General features: G+C 41.7%; 1 protein-coding gene across 1 annotated transcript in view; it reads right to left on the reverse strand.

Moving 5' to 3' along the window:
• Positions 1-5,477, reverse strand: part of DOK7 (docking protein 7) — a 479,904-nt gene extending 474,427 nt beyond the window's left edge. Inside the window, exons 1-2 of the mRNA XM_069203471.1 lie at positions 5,219-5,477; positions 5,050-5,095 (exon numbers count right to left, since the gene is read on the reverse strand). Of these exons, the coding sequence (XP_069059572.1) occupies positions 5,050-5,095; positions 5,219-5,272 (100 nt within the window). The 5' untranslated portion in view covers positions 5,273-5,477. The remainder of the gene's footprint in view (positions 1-5,049; positions 5,096-5,218) is intronic.
• Between the last annotated feature and the right edge of the window lie 18,206 nt (positions 5,478-23,683).

Raw genomic sequence — 23,683 nt, forward strand, 5'->3', positions numbered from 1 at the left:
CTGCTCAAAGCCTTAGTTCCTACTTGAGGGTGGGGTAGCATTGCCCCCTCCCCCGCTGCGAGCCACGCTAAACGTGAACAATAAAATGGCAATTAAATTATTTCATTGACATTTTATTTTTTACAAGGCCGCAGCCATCAGCCTGTCCCGAAGCCAGGAGAAATAAGGGGCGTGGCCTATCTTTTGAATGAAGGACTAGAGCAGTGCTGGCAGACACTGAAATGTGTGCATGACAGTTTGGCCGGCAGACTTGCGCTGCCCAAACTGACTTGCGCACTTTGAAGCTCTCCACCCGGCTGCCTTGGACAGCTGGGTGGAGACCAAGCACAGGCCTAAAGGGCCTGAAAGAGCATCTAAACAGCCAGCTCCAGCTCCATCCAATCCTGGTGCTGCTCTCATGCTGGTACCCGGCATGAGAGCAGCACCAGGATTGCTTAGAGAAGTTTCCTCCTCCACTTGTGCCGGTCGGATATTAATTTTAATATAACGCATGTGAATGTTTTATTGTGCATGCTTGTGTTATGATTGTGTACTGTCTCGCTGTTTTGGGATGCAGTGGGGCACTTCGCTTGCCCCACCACTTCCATATACTACCAGCCGCTGCTGCTCAAAGCAGCAAAAAGTCTGTGTTAAAATCAGGTCACAAATGAGGAGTAACGAGGGGAATCTGATATGTTCCTATTAGCCTGGCAAATCCCCTTTACTTAGTGAACCCTCATAGTCTAACACATAATGGAGTGTCTTTTTCTCCCCCCAGAGATAATGTTTGAGTTATTAACTGCATCTCTGGATACCGGAATTACTGCCACATTATCAGCCTGCTCATAAAGACTGCTAAAGTGTTATTTGTGTGGAATCTCTCCTGCATACTATGTTGTACCTCGTCTCTAAATCTTGTATTGAGCAGATCAATTTTCCCATAGAGAAGTGTGGAAGTTAGCATCCTCCTAAACAGGTGTCTCTCCCATAGTTGTGCCCAAAATTGGAACACTGCACCACGGATCACACCGTTACCACTAACACTGCCCCATTCAAAACTCACACTGTGATAGAATACTGCTCTCTATAGACCTATCTGAAGACTGGGATACCGTCTTGAATTCTATAACATGCACAACTCCCAGCATAATGCTCTGTGAGATTAACCTCATTCTGAAATCTACTCTTCTCTGACAAATCTCTTACACACTACCGACCATGCACAATCAAGGAACGCCTTAGATTTCATAAATTTCTATAACAAATTGATCCACTACCCTATACCATCCACTCCGACATGTACAAAAATATAAAGTGCCCCTCTTAGCTCAGCACTCCAATCTCTCAGTCTTACAAACCACCTGATCCCTACAGTTCTTCAAATATCAAACCTTATGTCCTATCAACGTTTTGTCCAGTCTAACTTCACTACTAAATCTCTTTCTAAGCTCTAGCATTCATGCTAAAACCTTCACAATGCTAATCCTCCTCTCACTGATCATAAAGCCACTTCTGAGCCCCCCAACCCTCTGAAATAGCTCTTTACAGTTATTCATATGCGATCTAACTGTTTCAGAGAACATATTCAGCACTACTGGCCACTCTACACTGGTGCCAAACTTGCTATTCCATGCATCTCTCACTCACCTCTTGACTAGTTCCCTTTCTACCTCTCTGTCTCCTCAGTCTGTCTTATAGGGCTCTCACACCCCAAGGGTCAGTCCCTCAAGGGTGTGTCCTAGGTCCATTCCATTACTCCTTTTACACTGTTTCGTTTAGGAACATTATTTGTCCTTTTGGATTTGACTTATCCTACCACCTCTTTGCAAATAGTACCCACATCTTCCAGAAGCCTTCTGAAAAGCCCTCAAGAGCTGGCTTTTCTCACAAGAGCTCTAATAAACTGGTCTTTTTTTCTTCTGCAGATGAATTAAGTATACCCCCAGCACCAGGATACCCTTTAGAGTTTTATAAATTCCTTTAGATCAGATGCAGATCTTCTCTATTCCAACTTTCACTCCTCAAGTCTTGAACCCCTCACTGTTTCACAGGCGTTCATCGTCTGATGACTCTCCACGCTCAGAAGCTTACTCGTTAGAAATTAATATGCATTTCTCATTGTGCACTCCACTAATCTTTGTACCTCTGCTGATACCAACACTCTAATCCTGTTTCCTTCAGCCACAAACCACTGCGAACTCTTCAACTACTGAAAGCAACTGAAGTTGTTTATATCCAATACTGTAATGCTGGACAGCTGGCGCGTAGTAAACATAAACAAAAGCCCCCATTGCTCCTCGTACAAGGGAGACAAAGCCTTGACTAACCAAGTGTGGCTCGTCTCAACACTGCTAACCCTCTGTGATAACATAAATAATTCCACCTATGCATGACCAACAGGTCTCCCATGGCTTCGCGTTCTAGCATTTTGCTGTTGATAAGCAGCAAATTAAGCAGTATGAATAAAACTAGAGATCCAAGGATCTACAGACCCAGCCTTAAATTGTATTTAACTGACTGCAACGCTAGACTGATTATAAGTGGTCCACATTGAATGTTACTAACACAGAGGTTGTGTTATTTTCGAGGGTATGATCCCCGAGATCGAATATTTCCCACCAAGTAATTTTCCACCACAATTTACCAAGAGTGCTGTTTCTTCTGGAATAAGGTCCTAGACTTTCTATACACAATAAAATTCAGTTTGCCCCTTGCCTTATTATGAATGCACTACATGTAGGGCAAATCAACTTTGCTTCATTGTTTTCAAAAAATAAGAAAACAGTGTTTGAATTTTTTATATTTTGTTGTTGCAGTTACGCAGAAATCTCCATGTAATACAAACTGGAACAAAAGCTGTGTGCTTCATTACAATTTACATAAGCAACAAAAACGTTCAAGAGATCACTTGCTCAATCTGTGCACTGGTGCACAGTTTTGTAATATGGCCCACGGTCGGTATGCAGCCTGCACTGGCTAATGGCAGATTCCTCTTGAGACTGTCTGCTGGGAGAGATTTCAGGATCACATGAAATATGTGGGAGTGAATTCCATTCCCTTTAGAGCTATTTCTGGTCCTTCGTTTCAAGTGCTGTGAACATACATGGTGGGCGGGATCTGGTGAATTCTGTGACTATGTTGCTAACATTGGAGGCTTCAGTGTTGCGCCCAGCTCTAGTCACGCGAATTTCCACGTCACCTCCCATGCACAACTGCACGTTTTGCAAGAACTGAGAAAAGTAAACTTCTCGCCAACAGAAACGGCATGTTTTGGAGAGCACTCAAACACCTGTTTACACAAACAGCTGCAAAAGCCATGTTTAAAGTCCCCAAATGTACTGAAGAGTGCAGGGCTTTGTCAATTAAAATTAAATTAATTTTTGGCATGTTAAGAAAAGAGACTGCCCCTTCCGTGCTAAGCAACCTCTTTGATGTTCCGTCCTCTCTTCTTATTCATCAGGAAAAACAATTAGCGTGCATTAGGATTTGATTCACAAACTTAAGCAAGGAAAGTGCAATGCGTGTTTGCATCATTGCATTATATGGGACAGAGTTCAGTGGCATAACCCAACATGATCCCCTTAAGGAACAACCTTGAAAACTGCTCGACGGCTAAGTGCCTCGCAGAAATGCAAAGGCCTTGAATCGGGTGACTCTGCCCTAAATAGATGTGATGCACCTGCACGCAGGGAGCCCAAGCGCCTATGTTAGATCAGGCACTGTTCATGTAAATATTTAGAGCAACATGCCATTTATAATCTTAGCTGTTTACAATAATCTGTGTGGTGCGTATTTTCCCCAGTATAATCCATTAATAGTGTTTGTATATGAACAGGCATTAAAAGTATACAGACCAATAAGAATCACCTGCTCTGACTGTCCCCTTTCCCGCTACACGACCACTATCCTGGACCGACAAAGTGATTCTGGGCAGCCATGTGGGCTCTACCAGCAAGTAGCAATGGCCACTAGACTGCCCTCAAAACATCAAATCCATCTGAATTGTTGAGAGACGGGTGGAAAAATGTTATTTTGTATAAGGCAGAAAACAATCCTATCCTTGACCCTACCTACTTTACACTTTGTTCTTGTTCTTAAACTATTATAACAGCTCGACATCATCATGCTCCGTTTATCACATAAAAATGAAATGTCGGACATGACCATCTGAAAAACACCTACTGGGAACTATAAAAATGCAATATATATGTCTTAAAATGTGTAAAAACTAGTGGAAGTCTGAAACCTGCTTCCCACTGTAAGTAACCCTGAATGAGTTGCAAGTTCATGTTAATTAAATACAGATCTTCGTTGTTATAAAAACAGACACGATACGCAAACACAATAGTCAAATATCCACATCAATATTTGCTAATAGTCGTTCCATAAATATAAAAAGTACATATTGGCTGGCTCGGTTCACTAATTATTCAAATGTTAGGCAATTCTTTGTGGCTTATTTAGTTGGCCACAAGGAGCCCCTCATCAAATACTGCCTTAATACAATAAAACATGATCACACACACATGCAGGGTCGAATGCCTGGAATGGCTGATAAGAATTCTAGATCAATAACCTGTTGGAAATGTCTGAGAAACTATGACTGCAGTGACAGAGCAGTACGGCTCTGTCGCCTTCCCTGTAACTTTCTTAATTGCGCTTTTGGTTGCTTCAATATCCTCCTTCTATTGGCATCCAGCTGGTCAGCTTCCAGGAAGCCTTTTATGCAATTCAGAGAAGCTGGTGATGAACGCCAGGCCCCTGCCTAAGGGACGAGTGTCACGATGTTTTTCCCCGGGGCACATATTTCACTCAAAAAACCGCTTCTATTCCCTGTCACAAAACAAACGCGCATGGTCTGCGCCCGCTTGGCTATATTTAAAACAGTTTGTTCTCGTTTCACAGTAGTGTGAGAAAACGGACATATATTGTAAAAAAAAAAACATAAAGTTAACTGCTTACGCAGTTGAGGGGTAAGGTCCTTTTTTTGCCCATTAAAATAAAGTTCAGCGTCGAATTTAGCCCAGCGCGCATGCGCAGTGCCACCGCCAGCACGCAGCGCGAACATACCTGCTACTGGGGAGGGCTTCCTGAACACCACCCATCTACTCTTCCACTGCAAGCAAGAAACAAAACAGCAAATCCGTTACACAGGCTCGGTCTGCTCCTTCCGCAAAACTCTACAAAACCCAGAAAACAAAGTAGCCGAGAAGTATCGCAATGTCCCAATTTCGCTGACCTTTTTTCCATCTCTCAATCTGACTTGACCCTCCACCACTACAGAATCCGTCATCTTCAGTCATGGTTCCTAACAGCTGCTCCCTCCTCGCGCTCTCCCACTCTCTCTTTCGGTCTGTTGAGGCTGAGGGGTCACTTTCAAAATAGCTTTATTAGGTCGCAGCGCGGAGAGAGACAGCAAGGCGAGCCCCCGGCAGCGGCATGCTGCACGCCTCGGCGGAGGGACGGTGTCCCCTCGCACGCCCTGCCGCAGCGTCACCCCCTCACCCTGCCCAGCCGGCCGCAGGCATCGAATGTTTCAACAGTTGTTTGTGTGGTTGGCACTGAGGAGGAGACGGGCAGACATGCCGCTTTAACCCGTCAAGGCCTAATTTGGGAGACATCCAGCACGTTGAACGGCCGACTGGCGGGGGCAAGAATGAAACAGAAAAGAAACATGAGTGACCCACACACATTTTCACATGAATTAAAGTCATTAGCCAGGGCTTGCACTTAAATGGTTTCTGCATTTCGTTTTTTTGTGAAACTTACACTAAGGTAACCAGATTTTAACAAGCACTTGCAATGCAATAGGTCTTGCATTTTCTTGAGTTAGAGCTATTGGCGTTGTAAATGCATAACTGGACTTTTCTTGCCACATACATTGGTCAGCCCAGTCATATAATTGGCCCTCTCTGCAACATAATTCCAGTGGCCCTGCATATAAATAAAGCATTCTAATTTACCTTCTTCTCTATCTGCAGCAAACAATGAAAATATTGTAATTATTTATTATGTTATATATATAACCAAGATATCCAACCCAAATAATTTACAAGAAATCACACCACATTTTACAGTAGAGTTACTTACATGCAGTCTTAGACTTCAGTACAGTTACACTAGGGGCAAAACTCAATGACTTTCTATTTGGAAGCTATTACATAGCCAAGTGAGTTAACCGTTCGCTGAATTCAAAATGCAACCTGAGTAGGTTGCAAGTTTAGATGAACAAAGACACTTCCATCTTTTCATCCTTACGAGGTCTATAAACTCAGTATCGTTTCATTAGGTAATGCAGTCACCTAACCAGTGCTTAATTTGTGCTTGTTGTTTCCGGTGCTGAGCACCAGCACTTATTTTTGAGGGCCGGGGCTTATTTTTCTGTCTCAAGCATTTGATGCGAGCAAAAGTCACATATGGGAAAGACAGAAGAAGGGAAGAACAAAAAAGCGTCACAAAGGGAGAAAGTAGAAGGCTGCTGGAGTGAGCTGAAGGGGCAGAGAGTGCCTTTAAATGGATTGAAGAGACCCGACATGGCTTCATGATTAGGCTGCCTCAGTATTCTGTGTTCCCACATTTAATTGCAGCAGCAGCGTGTTTAAGAGGAGGGCTTTGGGCACCAGCACATTTTTATTTACAAATTAAGCACTGCACCTAACCGTACAAAACGACAAGCTTGTGGTAGCAAGCAGCTCAGCAAACAGAGTAACGTAGTTAGAAAACACAATTTTTTATCAACATGCACAATCAGAAAATTCCACATTTTTTTACAACAAAAAACATTTTTCATCCAATGCAATACTACACAATTCATGTGAAAGAACATTCGTCAACGTGGGCATAAAATATAAGCTATGCCCATGTCACTTAATAGACATCCTTGCTCTGAGTTCAACAGGAACTTGGTCAAAGACCTCTCATTACTGGAACAAACATTAACTATTACGCTTCCATAAACTGAGAAGACATACCTGTCACGTGACTCTACTTAAAGGAATCTTCCATTTTGCACATGATTGGCTGACAGAGTATTTCAGTGAAGTGTAAAATACAACGTGTACAATTGTGGCACACTGTTCGTACACGTTAGTGCCAACCGCAACAAACTGAAAGTGAAAGTTAAGATTGGAGTCCTTGAAGCCGTGAGTAACCAGAAACTCCACATACACATACAACCGAACACGTATGTATTTTCCCGGTATCATTAGGTTACTCACTGTCTCGAGGACTTCAAGAAAAGTCTACTGACTGAATTATTTATATTGGGCATCTGCTGCATGTTGAACTGTTACTTTTGGCTAATCAAACAGATTTGTTTTCCAGTCTTTGACCAATACAGTTAGCTCATACTTCATGTCAACAACAGACACCGGGTGCATCCCTGGGTTGGTTAATACTCACAGAATCAACACTGGTTGGATGCTATAGTAACCAGGAGCACTGGAATAATGCAATTCTGTGGCCACAGTGATTTCCACATAATTTTTGCTTTGCTGCTTTTTCCACATCAGCTGCATAATTTGCAGATTTTGACAAAAAAATTGCTTCTAGCTCAACCGCATCAAAAGTTAAAAAAATCACTATGGCCACTATTGCTGCACAGAGGAAAGAGCTTTACAAAGATTTACTGCTCATCTTTCAGTTGCTTATTACAATATCCGGATGCTGATACCAATGAGGATAAACCTATGCCCAGAAATTGTTAATATATGAAAAAAATTACAACAAATGGTAAAATTATGTGGCAATACTATCACAAAGTGTGCAGCGTTAGGTCGTATAATTTGGTTTTTCTTGCTGCATAAATTAGAGAACCTTGTTGCATAATTTGGTCCTTCATGCCGCATAATTCCAGTGGCTCTGAGCATAACGCCAGACACACTTGTGTTGTATGGGGAGCATGAGGTAGTTTATCAGAGACAGTTTCCACAAAGCTTTTAGTAATTTTCTTGTCACATCAATCCAACACAAGACCTACAGTGTAATAGACCGAAAAACTGCTATAGAGAGCGCACTGAGGTAATGGCCAGACAACATTTTTCAAGCAGTCGTGGAGGCATACAATCAATATATTTTGATTTATGGACAAGAGGAAAGCAGCACACGTAGGTGTACAGCTGCAGATAAAGACATACACTTCATATTCAGCGGACTAGGAAAAACTACATTGGGTGCCAGATGGACACTGTATCAATTATTGTCGACAACCTGAGATGACTGCTCCTGTGACAAGCATGGCAACAGCCTTTCCTTTATTATCAAGCATCATCCCTCTCTCTCAGTGTTGCACATACACGAACATGCATGGTGTATTTGATTTTGGAAAGTTACAATAAAGAGGGAGGGGGAAATTTTTACCCATTTAGACCCTCATTAAAGAAGGTAATAAGCGGCTGGTGGATTGGGGTGAAATTATTGAAACTGCAGATGGCGAAGGAAGGGCGGTGATGGTGTTGTGAGAATACTTACTCATTTACCTTGTTTATCAATTAACAACAGGGCATTGATGGAGACCAGGATCTAGTTCACTCTGTGTGTACCCCTTGCTTTCGGTTCAACTAGGAATTTCTGAGTTCTTTTAAAACTAGTTTCTTCTGGTGAGTTATGCATGCGATCTCTGTGCTGTAAACAAGGTATGTTTTGGAGCCAAGTTTTTGAAACTCTTTCCGGCTGGGATACTGGTATTTGTTGGCATTAATGGTCTATCTACCAAGCATACTTTGATTTGGTATTTATGGTTCTGTATAGCAGAGCTTGAAGATGTATCTCTAACGCAGAAGAGCGGTCATTTACATGAAACATGGCGTCGAGCCAAGCAGAGAAAGGATCTTGGATTAAAGACAAAACGAAAACCAGAAGGGAGGAGGGCCATCACACACTGTAACAGGGCGAAGCATGACATAATGTGATGGCCAACAAAAATGTTCTCTTAGTGAAATCACCTGGGAGGGAACTAAGCACACAGAGAGAGGGACATACAGCAAAATGCACCAAAAAAAGGAAGCATTTAAGACGAGCACAACAAAGAATGAATGGCAAGAGTGGTTGTGGTTAAAACCCCCTAGACTGAATACAACATGTCTTGCAGACAGCGCTGCGCGCTACCAAGCTCAACCTAAAAAGCAAGAACTGGGACAGGCCAGACATAAAAGTAGGACTAAAGCCTTTTTTTGCTATCCTTGTAAATTTGGGCACAAACACACATATAGCCTTGTAATGTGTGGTTATCCATATATTTATAGACACACATTTGAAGGTTATGTATACATAATGTTAGCTTTGGCAGGACCACCATCCTGAGTCTGTGCCCACCTCCCTAATCTGTGTCTCCTCTGCTGGGATCATGCAGCTGAAAGAAACAGATTCATTTATTTAATTAGTTCAAACTTTAGCGGGAACTTCGGAAAGGAGAGCATACTTTTCAATTCTACTTGTCAGGATGACTTGACCTTTGTCCCCAAAACAAGAACATGCATCTACAATTTTTAAAAAGTGTTGGGATGCCAGGACTCCTCTGAAAACCGGGACTGTCCCAGAAAATCCAGGACATCTGGTCACTCTACCTTACACAAACACAACCTCAGATATGACAAATATTAGCAACAGAAGAAATATACAATATTGCTAACACTGTTAAGCCTCTTGTAGTAACTTTAAGGACTTTTGTAAAGCACTACACATCAGCTAGGCCACTTAAGAGTGATGTAGAAGCAGGAAAACACAGTAATGAAAGTTTAAAACAACAGGAGAGACTACAGCCAGATGCAAAGATGTGACAATATTTTATCTCTCATTGGACCCCTAGGATCTTCTTCCATATTTTAGTTTCCTAAAGCAGTGGTTCACAACCTTTTATTTACTATAATCCAAGGACCTCCACTGAATCATTATTGGTATCCGGTGCCCCTACTGTGTAATTACTAGAAGCTGGAGATCTCAGCCTAAGTTGTTTCGATGATTTGAACCACTATACACGTAAATAAAGAAACATGCATCCATCAAACAGATACCAGAATTATGAAATATTTAATCTAATTTACAAATATAATTAAATCAAAATGTTAATTTTAATGGTAAGGTTGGAGTTTGTCTAAATTCACCTGAAGCAGCCCATAGTCCAAACTATATTCTGTTTGATTCACTTGCACTGTTCACAAAAATCAGTATGAGGATACCAACTTATTTTTTAGCATTTCATTTTAAATATGTTCACATTTACAGAACATTTAAACACGTCTATTTTAGATTTTGCTCTATTTAAATGCACTTTAATAATCTGTTAATTGTGATACATTTTCTAAGCTGTTCCACACACCCTTAATAGGCATCACAGACCACCAGGGGTCCCCAGACCATAGTTTAAGAACCACTGACTTAACTGAATGTTGCTGTATCAAATGATTTAAGGGAGATTGTACAGGCTGCACAGCTCATATGTAGCCTTTTAGTAAAATGATTTTATCCCAGATTCCGAAATGCTAAATCTGCATCTGCAGCCAGTGTGGTATGGAGCCACCATAATTTAAGAATGGCGTCATGAATGTCAATTAGAGGTAATCTTGCCCCTTATACTCCTGGTCACGTGGTACCTGAAGGAAGCTACAAGAGCAAACAGTAAATAGGGCTCAGAGAATCCTGATTATTGTCTAGCGTTTCCTCCCTTTGTCTTCCCCCAACCCACCAACAGCAATAAGTAGGCAGCTCAGGGATTTAAAGTGACCCCTTTGAACCACACAACGTAATCAATAGTCAAAGAGTGGATGATGTGACTGCTCCTGCAGACATTTTGGTGAATTGAAACTCCATTATCTTTTTAGTTGACATGGTAACTTGTTTCAAGCAAGAGTTAACTGTTGCCTCCAAGACAGTGCAAAGGAACTTTGTTCGAACTTGGTTCACCCCTTGCAGGAAGGCATGCTAGTGGAGCTGCGAGGTAAGAAAGCCAAAGTGAGCGGTCTCCACCTTGCTTTGGGTGGTCAGGTTACCGTTGTTTTAAATCAGCGAATATTGTAAGGTGAGCACAGGCAGTCTAGGCTACAACACAGCTGCTTGATGCAAGTTTCAAATCGAGTTGCAGTAAGATTCATTACCTGACCTTTCCTTGGTTGACCAGGAAACTTAGCTGATGGGCTAGTCCTAGGCTTTGCTGTCAGGGCAAGCACAACCCCCAAATGTACATTCAATCCTTGTCCTTCAAGAGGCATAAGTTTAATTCACCACATTTGACAGGGTATGCATTCTTTTTGGGTTACACTGCAGCAGAGAATCAAGGCATACGTCGAATTTGCATAAAAGACAAATGAGAGACACCATAGGTTCACCTGCAAGTACTTTTCGGATATGCTGGTACTCACTAAACAAAGTTTGGATGCACTCAAAATAAAGTATTCCTCCCCCTTCCAAAGTTCTTGAATATGTAGGGTTGTGTTACAGCATTCTGGCTTATTTCACTTTGACCTGCCTGTAGTCACAGACCTGTTACACCTTATTTAATTTCATCTTCCTGGTGCAGAAAAAACGCAAATTAAATTCCCTCCATTTCCATTTTTACTTAATTTATTTGTGGCATAGGGTGGCACCGTGGTTGCATCATCCCCTTTCTGTGGCACTGACATTTACTCCGCCTACTCCCTTCTGTGTCACAAGTTCCTTCTCACCTTTTGGTTGCCTGATGACCGTCCTCTCACCTTTCCAAATAAGCTTTGGCTCTATTAGTGTTGCCCAAGCACTCCAAATTGCTTGGGAGATCCAACAACAAGTAGCCATTCGTGCAAAGGGAGATACTTGGTTTGTGACTGATTGACCTTCTGAATCACATTTTTCTAACAGCATTGTCTGTTTTCATTGGCTTAGCAGTAGAAAATAAGTTAGGTCTTGAAAGCAGTATAAGTAGAAAATAAGTTAGATCTTGAAAGCAGTACCACTTGAAGGCTTGCATTTTCTTTCATCTGCGGTGAACATGCGTATCCATGTCATTGCCAGACGAGTAACCCGGCTACACGGAGGCGTATAATGGAAAGTGATAGATATTTTCTTCGTTTTGCAGCACCTTTCAAAAATCAATTTGTTGAGTGCATAATGTGCACTTAATTGACAAACCTAACAAAATCTCATGGGTATGGGAAAATGAGTTACAAAATATAATTTCCATCTTGTGCCTATACACTTTTTCCCTTAATAGATTTTGAAACATCTAATGAAACCTAATGAGAGTAGCAAAGTAAGTCAAAATGTATGAAACTGTTCCTCAACATCATAAAATGTATTAGGTACCTCTTCATCAGCGTAGCAGGCATCAGGGCAGACTTCTGTTGAAAGAAGACTTGCACCTTGTCAAGTAGGAACTTACTCACGCACAAGTGCAGATCTAGAGGGGAGAATGTCCCACAAGAAGCAGCACCTACCCTGCATATGCTGCCTCTCTCCACTTGTCTACCAGTCTGCATAGTCTATGACACAATCAATATTCCTTATGACCTTCCCAAACCGCAGAACATGTCCTAAACGTGTCTTGAAATACAAAGTAAGGGTTCATATTATTAGTTGTGTTCTTTTCTAATGGAATTTACAAAGCTAGACATATATATTAACACAAGAATGAACAGGTCGAAACATCAATTACTCCACATGTTAAGCAGAGGTCATTAGACAACATCCAGTAAAACTTACCACACAAGCACAGACAATCAGCAAAGCCAGACAAGAGCCATTTTTAGAGTTCTGCAAAACAAGAGCACTCTTGGAAATCAGCAGACCACCTGCCAAATCAGTGGTTCTCTCACTCTACATAGAGGCAGGAAAGCACAGAGGGGTATATTTATAAGCCCCTTGTCCCATCAGAGCGTCACTTTTTTTGATGCTCTTACGGTACATTGTGTAGATCCATCTCTACGAAGCCATGCAGAGCCACTCTGCACGGCTTTTCATGGCCTTGTGTATGGTGTAAGGCAACACAGTGCAAGTCACTGCATTGCCTTAACCTGCATCGGGGGGAGTTCCATGGGCATTGCAGTGGGTTTTCCCACGCAACACTCAGGGGTTTTGACGCATTCCCAGATTTACAAGGCAGTGTAAACCCGGGAATGCGTTAAAATCTTATGCCTCTCCAGGGCAGGCGCAACAAGGAGAAATATCTTTATTTCTCCTAGTTTTTACCTTTTTCTATGTGTGCTGCTTTCTGCACTTAACTGAGGAGAAATGTGTAAAGCGTTTATCAGCAACAAAGCAGTTAAAAGGTAGAAAACACAATACAAGAAAGTCCCACTCCAAGATATATATATATATATATATATATATATATATATATATATATATATATATATATATATATATATATATATGTAGAGAGAGAGAGAGATAATTTCACTGAGCAAAGAAACACCAAAACGACAAAGACAGAATGTAGGGAACCAGAGGTTAATTTTTCAAAGTTTAGAGTTTCAAAGTTTTAGATGTTTCTAGCACCAATAAGCACAAATGGGCACCCAAGGGTATATGGTCACGCTACACTGGGCCAAAGGCAAAAGTTAAGGTTGACTGTGATGGAACACAGGTCGCATGCAGGGACCAGGTACGGTCCAGTGGAAAGTTAACCATCTGGCTTAATATGTTTTTTTGGAGGAAATCTTTGTTGAAGAGGATGTCAGTAGGGGGTGCAAGCAGGATTCAAAGAGGAACTTGTCAACGGCAGCCGGCAGCAGTGCAGGACCTTTAATGGGATCTATTCACACCAGGCTGGCAGGTGACATTTAGGATTAACTCTGTAAAGGCTAGTCTACGCAGGAAAACGACAACTTTCTAAAAGTGGCATTTAAAAAACTAGTAATTTAAAATCTGACTTGGCCACCAGAATGGATCTTAAATTCCTATTAATTTGAGTCCCTGAACCATGGTTCTAGCTACTCTAAAACTGAAGTTGTGCACTATAAGGTGTTATAATGTAACCCAATGCTTTTCTATGGGACAGCCAGCCTTGCCACAGTAAAAAACAATGTTGGAGGTTTTCCCACTGCCAGGACATGTAATACTTAACTTAGACACACATCCTACTTTGTAAATACTACATACCGTGTACAGGCCCTGGGTATGCTGAGTACCATATGGTAGGGGCTGAAAGGTAAGTTAAAATTGCCAATCAGGGATTAGCCATTTGTACACATAATTTAGAAATCAGAACACAAACACTCGGGGCTGTTTAGAAGGACCCAAGTGCAACAGTGTTGAAAACCAGCATCATCAATCCAAAAATAGGGGCAATGATGGGTAGTCTCGCAGGGTGAGAATGGTAACCACCCTAATTATTGTTAATATTGCCTAGCATGTGCCTTTATGGGACAACCCTCTGCCATAGGATCTCAAGCATTGGCTGGGCCAAAGATCCAGATACTCATTTTCTGAATTCTGCGGGGACTGAAGAGATCTGAGTAATGGCTTCGGAAATTTCTTCCACTGGTGCAACTCCATTAACGGTGCCCCATTCAATCAATCAATCAATAATTCGAATGTGAAATGACAATCACAAAAGCACAAGTTAAAATACAGAAAAAAACATGCAATTATGATGATAAACAGCTGTTTTGAAAAAACAACCCATTCTATGACACACCTCCTCATTGCTTAAGATTTTTTTTAATCGAAGAGCTACTCTGCGCTGTGTGAATTTATTTTCCTCAAAACAGGCAACAAAAGTTGTTTTGTAAAAAGTTATAATATTTACAGAAGAAAATAAAGTGCAAAATGGTTTGGTCAGAGTCGCCATTGTACAGGCATGTGCAAAGATTAGAACTGTTGTACTGACCTAATATGGAAAGCGCAGGAGGTAACAAGTAGGTCCTACTCTGAACCTCAATAGCAAAGCCCCTTCACAGCTTCCCGGTACAATGGTCAAATAAGCTTCCAAGCCATTACACGATTTCAGGGTTTCAAATCACTTCACCGTCCGTTTTCTTAACCCAACGGACTCCCTTTCGAATTGTTTTCTTTCCAAAAACATAAGCTTTTTTTTGTCACTTTTCCTCTTTACATACAGCATACGGGTTCTCAGAAAGGAAACGCCTACTAACTTCTATTTCACACAGGCGAACCACAGCACTTGCATCCCTTCACAGCATGATACACATTCCTTGAAGATGGCCTCATTTGGTACAGCTTGAGGAGTACTCCAAGTTGAGAGCCATAGCAATAAAGAACAAAGCTTACCATGACCTTCAGTGAGGGACAAACCAAGTTCTTCATGATAAATAAAGTGCGATGTGGAGTGAGGGAGCCAAAGGAGCCATCTACAGAAACATTTTTCTTCTACCTTTAAGGGGGGCAATCAGCATTATGCACTAAGAACACATCCAGCCCCAGTTCAAACAAAAGCAACCAAAGTTTTGTGCGGTTCATTTTATCGAACACACAAGGCAACTCCATGAAGGCTAGGTACAGTGGGCAGTGCCTGGCTATGGTATACTTGCTGATTAACAAGTGTAAGTTTAGTAATTGCTCTGGTGTACCAAGCCGTTACCTGAAGCCATATTGACATAGATTTAAGATATTAAGGCCCAGCTTTAAGAGGGCCTAGCGACTCCTTGCGCCACATTAGCGTCATTTTGTAAGATGCTAAAGTGGCCCAACGATGACAAATTTAGAGCAACATATTTACAAATTGGCTCAATGTGTGCTTTGCACCACTTTGTAACACCTTGCGCCATATTATGCCTGTGCCAGGCATAATGTATGCAAGGGGGCGTTCCCCTGTTAAGGAATCTATGAGATTCCACTGCACCATTTTTAGCAGCTATTTTTAATGCCTGCACAGAGCAGGCGTTAAAGGTGGCATACCATGGTTTTCAATGGGCCTTCAAGTACTCTGCAGGGTTAGCGGCAACATTTTGGCGCTAATCCTGCAAAGTACATCAATAGCGTCAACATTTTTGATGCTATTGCCCCTACCGTGTGCCGTATATTAAATACTGCACACACATGGTGGCGATAGGGGGGCGCTAAGGTGCACAAGAAAAGTGGAGCTGCATTGGATGCAGCGCCATATTTCTTAAATTCAGGCCTAAATTCTTGCCCCATTCAGCCTGCAAGAGCCTGGCCATTAGAAGTGATGCCCTAAAGACAGACAGCACCAGATTTAAGCAAGGTTTTCTGAAACCATATGACCCCTGATAGTATTTAGCAAGTTGCTGTGTTCCTGGTTCTACTAAAAACACTCCTCCTTCTCCTAGCACCCTTGCTACATGCTTATTTCCCTCTTCCCTTCAGCTCCACCAGTTGAGGAGTGTCTCGGTTTTATCACCTTGGTCGTAGACTTTAATTTCAGATGCCATCTAGACTTTCCTTTCTTCATCCACCTAGCTCCAGTGTTTAATTTGTAAATAAAAAGGTGCCGGTGCTCAAAGCTCTCCTCTTAAACATGCGGCTGCTGCATTTAGATGTGCGAGCAGATAATCCTGAGGCAGCGTAATCCTGAAGCCACCTCGGGCCTCTTCAGTCCATCTATAGCCACTCCCTGCCCCTTCAGCTCACTCTGTCAGCTTCCTGCTTTTCCCCTCTCTGACGCTTTTTCGTTTTTTCTCTACCTCCGTCATTCCCAAGTGTATTTTGCTCGCAGTAGATGCTCGTGACAGAAAACTAAGCGCCGGCCCTCAGAAATAAGTGCCGGTGCTCCGCACCGGACACAACAAGCACAAATTAAGCACTGCCTAGGTCCCTTTTGACAAACTTTTAAGCATTCCATTCCTATTGTTTTTTTGGTCTAGATTTTACATTTCTATCATTCTAATGAATGCATGTGACCTCCTGAAGACCCACATATCCAGTGTACCCACTTTATGTTGTTATATAAACCTTAACTGACATCAGCATGGGTCATGTGAGCCCACAAACTGTTACATCTGAATCATACTGTATATGTATTTAGTTTATTCAGATGATTTCGCACTGACCTTCAAAATCTAATAAACATATTTATAGAAACACAGTTGTGACCTGGAATCCCATTCAAAATAAGTCATTTTCTTAACTAGCTCCTTAAATAGCTCAGCCATGGTGTCAAACCCTTGAATATATTTCGCATAAAAACTTAAAAGTGACAAAAATGGTCATAATCATTAGTATGAGGGGCATCCTGAATGACATGTACTTAAACAAGTTTTAGTTACATTCCACCAATAGAAATAACATTGCTTCGGTACCCAAACTCATATCTCAGAAAACACTTTTTTTTTTTGCATAAGGTCAAACCATATATCTTCAGCACACCCAGAATGGATCTCGATTAAGTTTATGATGGTCACCCAACTGACTGGCAAAAATGAGGATATTGGCTTGGAGCACAATCATGAAGTTGGGACCGTCAGCTTGGAATGCTCATTGATGTGTATTGAAAGCAGGCCGGGCATGTAAATCCAAATGCAACTTAATTTGGTGGTAATAATGAGTAGAAGAACCCTGTACATCTACTCAGTAAAGGTTGGCAGACCAAGCAGAAATGATCAATTAAGCAGCATAAGTTCATAAAGAGACAGCATCTAGTTTTTATCAGATTTTTAACATATAATACTCAGGAGGGCATATACACCAAAAACATAGTATAAACAAAACCCCTTCCCTTACTGTCACATTTAATCCATCCAAGATGTATACTTTTAGTCTGAACCCCATTGTTGTCTGCAGCATCCAGAAGACAAGGAGATCATAGTCTGTTTGGGCATGTTAAACCCCTATTTTCTTTATTCAAGAACGACAGAACTATGTCCCACAATTTAGCAAATTTGTATTACTCATGTTTCAAGTCATATGCAATTTGTTTAATTAACTAATCCCTGCTACAGCCTCCGTAACCAGAGTTCCACAATGGGGAGCAGGTTCTTGCCCCCTTACCCAAAATTGTCTATATGGCCGCTGGTGTGAAGAGCGTATATGTCGTCTACTGGGGACCCTAATATGACAAAGGAGGCATTCTCGCCCATATCTATGTCTTCGGTTTCCTTCATGATAGATATTATAGATGACCAAAACAATTACAAGTTTGGGGCATGACCATGATGCATTGTATATTGCCTATGTCTCCACATCATCTCCAGCAAGTTCTGGAATGTGTTTCGTCTATAGTATGCAGTCTGGCAGAAATTTAGTGCCATCTGTACACAATTTCATATGTTTCTTTGTCTTGTGTATGATGTATGAAATTATTGGTGTGAGTAAAAATAGTTGCCCACTCTTTCTTTTCTAGTTGGATGGCCAACTCTCATTTCCAGGTAGTCAGATACAAATGTACAAGATCTGCTGAATTTAAGTTGGGTCAGATTTATCAAGGTTTTGTGTTGCCTATGTGTCATGCAAGGGGGCGTAAGGACAACGCAAAACCTAAGTGAGATTTATTTATTCAGAACCACCTTGCGTGTTCCTGAATGGTTTGATAAATCTGGAGTAATGCAAGGCAAAGCAAATCGTTGCCTTGCATTACTCTGCGGCAGGGAGGAGTTCCAAGGGTGGAGCATGGTTGTTCCCACGCATCCACGCATGGATTTTGAACATTCCTAGATTAACCATTAGTGGCAGACCTGGGGATGCGTCAAAATGCTATGCCTCCCCAGGTGAGGCGTAACAAGGGAAAATATCTGTTTTTCCCCTAGTATTTTCCTTTTTCTACGTGTGCTGCAGTCTGCAGCACACATAGAAAGAGGAAAATGCCTCTCAAGATTGTTTTTCTGCAGGAAGGTGTACCTTCTTGCACAAAAACAATCCTGCCTACAATGCAGGCATCCTTGCACCATGATGCAAGGATGCCTGCATTGGCTGTGTGCAGCCAAAAAGTGCACCAGCGTTAGGAAAGGACAAGTAAGCGTTGTATAAAGGTAAATACGGCGCTCCCCGCCCTTTCCCTGTAATGCAGTGCAGCACAGCAAGGTGGCTTGCTGCATTGTTCTGCATGAAAGAATTATAAATCTAGCCCTTAATGTCTTGTCATTTGAAGGGTCTGATGACCCTCTCTAAGGGTTTGAGTGGATAAGTGCCTATTTGACTTGTAGTTGAGAGATCCATTGTCTAAGTTGGGCGTAATGATATCTTTCCCACTCTGGGACACAGAAGATAGTTTTAAGTTCCTCAGATAATCAGATTACTCCATCATGATAGCAGTCTCAGGCCGGCAACATACCCCAAATATCCAGTCCCTGAGACAGTGCCCCTCAAGTTCTGGGGAAAAGGCGGTGTTGCCCACAGGAGGGGTCATAGGAGATGGATGTGTGGCAAAGTCCTTATGCGCAGACAGGTAATCCTAGGTATTTAAAGTGACTCTAGCTATTGGTGACACACAAACATTGCAGCATCGTTCTCGCTTTGGTATCCACAGGCTTTCCGCCACGGGCGCAATGTAAAGCTTTGTCTCTCCTTTTCCCAATGTATCTGTGCTGCCTTGTAATAGCCACACACATTTTGCATGCCTAGACCTCCCTGTCAAGGCTGAGCTCTACATAAGTTTAATTAGTTGTGTTTTTTCTCTTCCTAGATGAAGTTGTCCCAAATCCCAAATATCTTGTAGTTGGGAAAAGTTCATCCTTTGTAAGTATGAGTGGAAGGCTTTGAAATATGTAAAGGATTTTAGGACGAATGGTCATTTTAAATGATGCAATTCTTCCAAGCCATGAGAGGGCATGTGAGCACCAAGAGTTCATGAGAGCGTTGGTCATCTTAGATAGAAGGTTTATATTGCTTCTTGGACATACATATAGGTCTGAGTAAGCAAGATCCCTAAGTAGGTTAACCCCTTCATAGTCCATTGGGAGAGAGTCACTTCTTGTAACATTTAACTAGTGCATAACCCACTGATATGAGTCCAATTGACTTGCACAGCTTGATATTCAAACCTGCTATTCACTGCTACTCCTCGAATAGTAATACTAATTCTTAGAGGGAATGAAGAGGAGCCATAAGCGACAGTAACATATAATCAGCAAATACAGAGACTTTCTATGAGTCTCTGTGGAAGGTGAAGCCCTGGATAATCTTGTTTTCACGTATCTTTTGGAGAAGTGGCTCTGGATATACCCCTGCCTCGTGCCTCTTTTGATCTCTATCTTTGGAGTGTTATCATCATTCACTCGAACCCTAGCCCATGGTGCCATATATAGGGCATCCACCGATCCTCTAAATCTAGTACCAAGGCCCACTGTGAAGAGGCTGTCCCTCATCATGCCCCATTCCACCCTGTGGAATGCTTTCTTGGTGTTGAGGGAAAGTAAAATCAATTTGTTGCATCTTTTCTGTGCCAGATTGATTAGATAGAGAGCCTGTTTAGTATTGTCATAGGTGGGAATACACTCCACTTGATCCACATACATTAGATTTGGGTGCACAGTTTCCATGCAGTTTGTTAGTATTTTCACCAACATTTAAACATCTGTGTTCAACAGGAATATTGGCCTGTACGATGAGCATTGGGTAGAATCTTTATGAGGTTTTAGTACTAAAGCGATTAAGGCTAGGGTAAGCCAATGAGTGGAGGAAAGATTATTATAAGGTCAGCTAAAAGCAGGGACTGATTATGTTGAAAGAGTCTATGCAAGGTGGCTATATAGCTGTCAGGGCTGGGGAATTTTCTCAAATGTAAGTGTTTGATCACCATCAGTATCTCCGCTGCCGAGATGGGTTCGTCTTGCATTTGTGCATCACTTTCTGTAGTGGTGAGGAGAGATACGAAGCATTAAGGGGTGCCCTGCACAACGGTTTGTAATAAGCTTGGAAAGCTTGTAATTTCCAGTCTTCAAAGGTCTGAATCACCCTAGAAGGGTCTTTAATTTCTGATCTTAATCTTTGTGTCCTTGTGGCTCTCAGCTTGTTTGCTAATAGAGTTCCTGCTTTATTTACACCCTTATGATATCTAGCCCTGACTTCCACCAAAATGTAACTTGCTTTTTTGTACTGAAGTGTACACACCTGTCCACGTATTGTTGTTATTTGTCTACACTGCTTTTTAGAGAGGTTGGCTTTGTGCTTCTGCTCTAGGGGAATCATCTCTGCCCGCAGTCTTCCTAAAGCAGCATCTCTCCTGTATCACAATCAACTTGCCTCCTGAATAAATTTCCCTCTAATGACAGCTTTCATGGTGTCCCAAACTATTCTCCAATCTAATTTCGAGATAGTATTAAACCTAAGATACTCTACTATGACTTTCCATATTTCATGGACAATCACAGGGTCTCTCAGGAAGGAGTTGTTAAGATTCCACCCCTTGGGTGTGCATCTGGCATTCAGGTCAGGCCAGTCCAGTTCAATCTGTCTGTGCCGTGTCCCAAGACAGTTTTGGGAACTTCCCAAAGGCTGGAGATCTATCTTTGTGCAATCATAAAGTAGTCGATCTTCGTATAGGTTTGGTGTGAGCAGGGAAGTGTGAGTAATTGACTACTAATAGGTGTCTGTGGCTCCAGGCATCAAGCATACTGAGATCGTTCAACAGTTTGTGCATACCTACAGATGTCCATGTTTGTAAACATTCACAAACGTCTAAGGCTCACTATGCCTTAGAACGCCCTGAGTGAGATTTTACTGAAGTATACAAAAGGTGGCGGTGGGATGCTTGAATTTATCTCAGCTACTAATAATTACTGGGGTCAAATCCCAGTCTATCATCTTTTTGCCCACAATGTCATCTCAGATTAGGCCCAATCATAAGCAAATCAGCCTTAATCCTGCTCCAGTAGGAACAGTCAAGCCTGAACTGCCAAGCATCGGCAGCTCCTCCGCTATGGCGGAGAAGCATTGCCCCCCTCCCCCACCAGCAGTAGCAGCTGCAAACCTTTTACAATAAAACCATAATAAACCATGTTTATTCTGGTTTTATTGTAAAAGGGGCGGGGCCACTCCCCCTCAGTGCGCATGTATGTTTGCCCGGCCGTCTCGGGCCGGACAAACATGCATGCACACTGGGCTCTCTCCAACCCGGCACTGTGTTGCCGCGTTAGAGAGAGCAGGCAGCGACTTCCACTGTGCCTCGAAGCACCTAGCCAGGGTGCTCCAGACAATCCGAAGGCCGCAGGGCAGGCTGGGAGCCTGTGCCTGCTGAGGGGACGGAGGAGCGGCACGGCATGGCAGGTAAGTTTTTTTTCACTATTTTTATTTTTTATTTTATTATTACCCCTTCACCACGTGCCATGACACCCCACCCCTTTTAACCCCCACGAGCAGCGACTGCTGCCAAGCCAGGTCTTCTTTGAACTAGAACACAAGCAACACAAGAATGATTTTGCCCTAGTTGGGCCTCATTAGTCAGGTGCAGCTAGGTTCCTGGGGCAAAGTTAAGATGCCTACATCCGGGCATACCTGTTGCTCTTAGAACGTCTCACTGAAGTATACAAAAGGCTGATAGGTGGAATGCTTGAATTAAACTGAGGCATTGGTAATTACTTGGGGCCACACCCCAGCCAATCATTTTTTACCAACCCAAACTGCCAAGCCACGTCCTTTCTGAACTCAAACACAAGCAACTCAAGACCATAGAAATCTGAAATTGTGGCAGCGATCTGGAACACGTGCATGGGCCTTTAAGGATTCCCGATGTAAATTCCAGATAGGTATTAAAAAGGTAAATTTGGTTGTAAACATATGTTTAATTTGGTTTTAGATGTCTGTTTAGCAGACTAGTGCATAATATTAAAATAAAACATATGTATATCGCACTTGAAATTGTAGCTTTATTTCCGAATATTTGTATTAAAAAAATATCCCCTTCCTTCTTGGGGTTCTTGCTGCAACAATGAAAATCAAAACGCTGGTCTAAGGGTTTTTAACATTCCACTGATTTAAAGCGAATAACTGTCTCCTAATTTCTTTTACCCTGCCTTGTCCCTAGTCTCTTCTTACATGTGTGCCCTTCTCTAGTTAGAAAGTTGCCTATGACCCAGTTGAGTAAGAGAAATTGGATGGTTCACAAGAAGGACACAGACATAAAGAGGTGGTAGAGACAGATATGATGTAGAAAGATATGTGAGGTTGGGAGAGAAGTAAAGTAAATTGAGAAAGGTGAGGCAGCCATAAGGAAAGATAGAGAAGTAGAAGTGAGATGTAGGTATAGAAAGAGAGTTGTAAAAATAGGTAAGGATTTAAAGTGTTGTAGAGAGGTAGAGAGAGACAGGGATAGTAGAAGTAAATGTGGAGAGAGGCAGAGGAGTACAGTACTCCAAGGGGTGAGGTAGAGAGAGAGAGGTAATGGATAAAAAGAGGTGGATTAGAGAGTGAGAATGGCAGAAAGAGATAAAGATAGAGCAAGTTCTGAAACAAACAAAGAGCTATAAGGTAGAAAGAGAACAAAATGAGAAGAGGTGTGAAAAACTGTCAGGGAAAGAGAGTAGTGGGCAAGAGAGAAAGGAAGGGAGAGGGGTAAAGGATAGAAAGAGAAACACAGCAAAGAGCAAAAAGAGGAAGCTGAGAGACACAAGAGAGGTTAGGTTCATACAGAGGTAGGGAGTCATGAAGAGAAGAGATGGTGAGACATAGAAAGCAAGAGGTTGACATATATATATATATATATATATATATATATACATATATATATATATATATATACATATATATATATATATATATACATATATATATATATATATATACGTATATATATATATATATATATATATATATATATATATATATATATATACGTATATATATACATATATATATATATATATATATATATATATATATATATATA

Source organism: Pleurodeles waltl, chromosome 1_2, assembly GCF_031143425.1.
Source record: "Pleurodeles waltl isolate 20211129_DDA chromosome 1_2, aPleWal1.hap1.20221129, whole genome shotgun sequence".
Taxonomy (NCBI): domain Eukaryota; kingdom Metazoa; phylum Chordata; class Amphibia; order Caudata; family Salamandridae; genus Pleurodeles; species Pleurodeles waltl.